The sequence below is a fragment of the Argentina silus genome (genome assembly GCF_951799395.1).
Source record: "Argentina silus genome assembly, chromosome: 12".
Classification (NCBI taxonomy): Eukaryota; Metazoa; Chordata; class Actinopteri; order Argentiniformes; family Argentinidae; genus Argentina; species Argentina silus.
This window is the reverse complement of record NC_139666.1, coordinates 7,821,040-7,827,050: the sequence shown is the minus strand read 5'-3', so window position 1 is coordinate 7,827,050 and position 6,011 is coordinate 7,821,040. Positions and strand designations below refer to the sequence as shown.

At 46.7% G+C, this 6,011-nt stretch overlaps 1 protein-coding gene across 1 annotated transcript; it reads left to right on the top strand.

Annotated features, from left to right (window-relative positions):
* The first annotated feature begins 459 nt into the window (after window positions 1-459).
* Window positions 460-5,998, top strand: wdr4 (WD repeat domain 4). The gene is made up of 11 exons (XM_083681762.1): window positions 460-544; window positions 732-800; window positions 1,082-1,228; window positions 1,715-1,871; window positions 2,092-2,204; window positions 2,319-2,379; window positions 3,265-3,369; window positions 4,085-4,149; window positions 4,564-4,750; window positions 5,082-5,151; window positions 5,583-5,998. Exons 1-11 carry the CDS (start codon window positions 462-464, stop codon window positions 5,801-5,803), a joined length of 1,278 nt encoding a protein of 425 aa, XP_083537888.1. The 5' UTR covers window positions 460-461; the 3' UTR covers window positions 5,804-5,998.
* The last annotated feature ends 13 nt before the right edge of the window (window positions 5,999-6,011 follow it).

Here is a 6,011-nt window from a genome sequence, read left to right as displayed (position 1 = left end):
AGTTTATGTAACAGAGCTCACTTTGACAACGCCCCCTCCTCTCAATGGTGGGGCAGGGGGCCGTGTATGTGCTTTGTGCAACTGTCGCCTCTCTTGTCAGTAGGAATATAAGGCTCCTGTCAGTGTACAGACGGAGAAAAAGCACGATAGATAGGTTATAGTTCCCATGTTGCATAGTTGCTGTATCTGCGCTAACTCAAGCATACAGCTGTTGCATGCACCATGCAGCTGTCAACAAACGATCACTCATGAAATCATGTAGTTCTGATATTTGACAAGTTTCACCCTCACTGAAGTCGCTTGAAGTCGCATCATGAAAATGATGATAGAAATACAGTGTTTCTAGACTAGAGACTTTGGTCTGGTCGAGATCAAAGTGTACATTTTGTTCTTTCGTGACGTCAGCAAGATGCGACAAAAATAGTTTCCCTACCCATGTGAGCGGTAGTTGTGCTGTAGCCATGGCAGCTCTTGATACATGTGGAGAGTGGCTTATTTCAACCGGTGACAAAACGCTCATTGCGATACACACTAAACGCAGCAGGTCGGTACAAACATAGGCTAAGATAAAGTTTCTTTCACGAAAGGCAAATGACATGTGTGTTCCACTCCTGATCTCTGGATTCACTGGATCACTCAGCTAAGCTAGTATGCTAAGTGTGTGTAAGGCTAGCTACCTAGCTAGAGAGCTGATATATGAAATGCCTTTTCTTATCTTCTTTGTATACTAGAGAGCCGTTTGTGTTCGACTGCAGCACTGCGGAACAGAAACCCAAGGACCCAGAGGCTGACAACAAAAGGTGACATCTATTTCCTCCTCTACAGTCAGAGATGATCGGCCTTGTTGACAGAAACCCCTGATAGTTATCTCTCTTGCTCTCAAATTGCCATAGCGTTCAGATGTTTCCACTTATACGATATGACACAGACCAGAACGAATAGACGGATAGAGATGAAAGTCTAACTTCTCTTGTCAAATTTGATTGGAAAATTATGAGTGGCCCCATTATCAAAGCAGCTGGTTGGAGAGGGGGGAATTGTAATGGTCTGTCTTTAACCCCCCTTTCACCTTTCCTTGTAGTGATGGCGGTGGATCAGAGGAAACAGGAAATGACAAAATACTGGCCTTCGCCGTCTCCTCCTCCCGGAAGCTGGTGGCGCTGACTGATGACAGCAAACGCCTGGTTCTCTTCCGCACCGAACCCTCCTGGCAGTGCATCAGCACAAGGTATCCATGGCAACAATAATGCCACTCATCATCGTTGTCATCATCATCATCATCTTCACTTACCCAGAATCACAAATCACCCCCTTGCCTCAACCCCCTCGGAACGTGTGTAAGTCTGAGAGAATTTGATGGGTTTAAGCCAAATTGCAGTTAGCTCTGTCTTACCCTTGTGTTTTGCAAACACCCATCCAATCTTCTCAGGTTTATGCACCTGTATAGGGAGTAGAGGCTAGGTGTTGATTTGGGACAGGTAGGGTATTTTCACACTTGGTCCCTTTTAGCCAATTTTTGTGATCAGCAAGAGAAATGTGTCCTTATTCAAACAGTGGGCAGTGTGAATAAAACAACAACTGAACTATAATAAATGAACAATCATAAAACTAAGTTTTTCAGCTCTTGGGGGAGGGGGGGGGGTGGTGGCTATATGTGAAAATACCCTCAGGTTGGGTCTGAGAGTTGTGACTTGAGTCTGTTGTCTGGTTCCAGGTGGGTGGTACGGAGGTGTACCTCTCTGGTATTCAAGCAGGCCGAGGATGAGATACTGATGGCAGACAAGTCTGGGGACGTCTACTCCTTCTCTGTGGTGGAGCCCCACAAGGAGGGCGAGCTGAAGCTGGGACATCTCTCCATGCTGCTGGGCATAGTAAGGATTGCTTCTCACTGCTCACTCGCACCTAGAGCTTTGTTAACGGGTGTGGTTCGTAAGCCTTAGAGCTCACAACTGCCACTCATGGCCATCTCTCTCTCTCTCTCTCTCACACACACACTCTCCCTCTCTCTCTCTCTCTCTCTCTCTCTCACACACACACACACACACACACACACTCTTTCGCTCTCACACACACTCTCTCTCTCTCTCCTAGACACTGACCCCAAACGACAACTACGTCATCACAGCCGACCGCGATGAGAAGATCAGGGTCAGTCACCTGACGTCACCACACAACATCCAGTCATTCTGCCTCGGCCACCTAGAGTGAGTATGGGCGCCTGCCTTGCCTAATAACATTTAAAGGCTGCAGAAATCCTGACCGGTTAATGCTGCACCGATCTCACTGTCGGCATCTGTTCTTTCTGTGTTTCCACATAGGTTTGTCAGCTCCCTGCTGATTCCACCCGGACACCCACAGTGGCTACTGTCTGGATCAGGGGTACGAGCATCTTCTTACGGGAATATTTTAGACGGCTTTGTTTTTTTTGTTTTTTTTTATAAATATGTTTTTGGCATTTCTTCTTTATTGGGATAGAGACAGTAGAGATTGACAGGAAGGATGGGAGAGAAAGAGGAGGGATGACATGCAAGATAGGTCGAGGGTCGGAATCGAACCAGGAACCTTGCGATTACGTGGTAAGCGCATTAGTGTGCTACGCCATTAAGCGCCCCCCCTAGACGGCTTTGTTATAACTGGGTAGTAGCGAAGAACAAGATCCAGCAGTTAAAGGGCGGGTCACAGTTGCACTAAAACAACTCCGGAACTCTTTCTGTGGCTCAAAGGAGATTCCGTTGAAGTTGTATTCCAGGTGTGGCTCATTGAACTGGTGTGTGTTGACAGGATATTATTACTGGACCCTGTGAATAAGCCCCATTTTACGCTGTATTTTTAAAAATAATTGTTTACATTATATGGCATTTAGGCATTTAGCCTTTACCCAAAGGACTTACAACAAATACATTTATACAAATACATCTATCCAACAGTCATCATAAGACAAAGTAATCAATGCTCACACCAGGGGCCATAGACAGTCGTAATGCCAGTAGGCTATTTTTTAAATTTTTAAATTTATTTTATTAGCAGGAGAGAACTTGTACAGGGGGGGTGAAGAGGTCTCTAGGGTTGGGGGTTAGGGTTAGTATAGGGGGGGTAGTGAGGGTGAAGAGGTCTCAAGGGTTGGGGTTAGGGTTAGTATAGGGGGGGTAGTGAGGCTGAAGCGGTCTTTAGGAGGGAGTCCTATTCTGTATCCTATTCTGGGTTCAGAGGTCACCCGGACTAGACTCAGCGGCTGATTGCACTGGTGTTGTGTTCTGTCGACAGGATGGGACCATGAAGCTGTGGGAGTATGACTCTGGCCGGAGGCTCCAGAGCTGGGACCTGAAGCAGCTGAGAGACCTGACGAGCTCTGAGGCCGAGACGGAGAAGGTGAGGAGACCAAACATGCCCCCCCCCCCTCCCCCCCCTCAACATTGATGCCTAGGGCGTCCTTTAAGTTTTGGATGAACATCACAACAGAAAAGCGAAGTCTCTCGACAACAGACTCCACAAGCTCCACACTCTGTCAAAGACTCTGTCGAATCAATCAGATATCTCCAGCGAGCACACCCGTTTTTCAATGGAAAACTTATGTGAACAGAGGCTACAGAAAAGGTAGATATCAATGCTAACTGATATGCGATTCATACACAGAGCTAAATCATATTTTTACATTCTAGTCTAGGTGCCTTCTTCACACCTACTGTCGATAAGGCTGAGATCCACAGAACTCTTTGTTTCGTCTGCCTTTCACCCTACATAGGCCTACAGTACATGGTTGTCCTCTGTACAGAAGAATAACACATACATTCCCTTCCTGGACAGTTTGTTATGGCAACACAAGCTGTGTTCTCCGGAGCAGCAGGTCATAGATTCTAACCCTGTCTCACAATGTTGACGAGAGAGAGAGTTCCAAAGTAGTCACAGGAGCAGGACCAAAAAAAAATAAAGGATAATGTAAAAGAAATGAAGAATGTCCGCTGCTTGTCAGACTGCTTCAGCGGTTTAATCAAGACGTGAACGACACAAACGAACACCGTTTTCAACCTGCGTGGTCTTTGTCAGAGAACAGGGTTCTGTGGTCATCGTTACCTTTGTTTCCCAGAGGTCTGCTGTCAGCAGGATCGTCGGCTCCCCTGGTGGACGTCATGTGGCGGTGCAGTGTGAGAGGTCAGTAGCCAGAGACGGAATAGAACAGTAACTGTAACAGTATACATCTCTATGGGACGGGATCAGTGTTCTCCACACACACACACACACACACACACACACAGACGACCCTGCTTGTGTGACAGAGGCTTATTGGAGTGCCCGAGAGGGACACAAATATTGTTTTGGTGCTATGAGAGGTCAGAGTTATGGAGGTCAGAGCTGATATACTGTATATGTACTGTATATATACTGTTTATATATATATATATATATATATATATATATATAGAATGTAGTATATCAGCATATGTCTATATACATGTTCTGTGTATATATATAAAGTACATTCTGCAGGAGACGTGTTGGTGCTATGTTGGGCAGCTCAGTGGAGAGTACAGTGCGTGCAGTGATGAATGCTTGCTGTGTTCCCAGAATTCCATGTGTGCAGCTCTTTGGGATGGACCAGGGGGGCGAGGAGCGGCTGGTGCCCTCCACCAGGCTGACCCTACCACACTGTCCACTGGATCTGACCTTTGACCCCCAAGGCCGCCTCTGGGTCCTGCTGGACAATCGGGACATGCCCTTCCTGGTTTACACACACACGCAGGACCACTGGGAGGTACTATACAGTCTCAGAGTGTACATATTTTAGCCAATGTACACACAATTATTATTATTAATCTTTTTACAATTTGTTTACTGTTTTTCTCTCACTCGTACCAGCATTTTGGTGGTGTCTACAGTATGTCTTAACACACACACACCTAACACACACACACTTAACTTCACACACACACTCACACACACACACACACACACACTCTCACATACACACACACACTCTCACACACACACACACACACACACACACACACTCTCACACACACACACACACACACTGTTGTTTACAGTATATTCTTAACAGAGCCCCTGTTGTGTGTTCTATCCAGTGTGACAGTGAGAGCCCAGATCTCAGCTGGGTGACTGAGGCTCTTAAGCCGCACTGGGAGGCTCTCCAGGGTGAGTCATCGTTTTAATCACGCACACACACACACACTCAGAGCACAGCTCCAGGTGACCCTGTGCCCCCACAGCCGCCGGCTCCCCCTCTCCTCCCCCTCCTACTCCCTCTCCAGCGAGCAGGATGGACCTGCGATGCTTTGGCTGCTCTGTCTCTGCCTCCGTGTTTTCCCTCTTGAGCAAAGTAGTTGTAATGCAGATTATTCACGGTCACGGCAGGTTGAAGAGAGTAGGTTGCACAGCCGAGTTTTAGTCTTCGACTCAGAAGTCATTTTTAGCTGACGTTCAGAGAATGACATACCACCAATTAATCCAGGAAAACTCTGGACTAAACAGGCTACGTGCTAGGTTGTTGCCCTTAGCGAGAAAGGCACCACTTGGACTGCACCCGTGTTAGAAAACTAACTCCTAACTGTCTCTCATCTTAACAGTCTCAGGCGGAGTAGAGAGCCGTTTCCAGCACCTGTACAAGGCCAGCTTTGACAACATGGCGTCCTACAGGGAGAAGAAGCAGCAAAGGTTGGAGCAGCAGAACTCACACTGGGGCAAGAAGAGAGCAGCAGGGAACGGACAGCAGGCCAACCGAGGAGCCAATAAGAAGACGAAGAAGAAAGGGGACAAGTCAGTGCCAGCGGCCCAGGCGCCCAGCTGAGACTGTCAGGATTCAGGAAGAGAACAGACATCAAGAGGCTCATAACTGAGTATTCTTTTTCAGTTTGGAAATGGAATCCTCAGTGAATTGCCTATCATTTCTTTATTCTTTCTTGTCATATGAGTTGTGTATAAATATGTTTTGATTTTCCGATGTACAAAGATTTAATTTTTAAAATAAACGTTATGACCAACAGTTTGATACATAT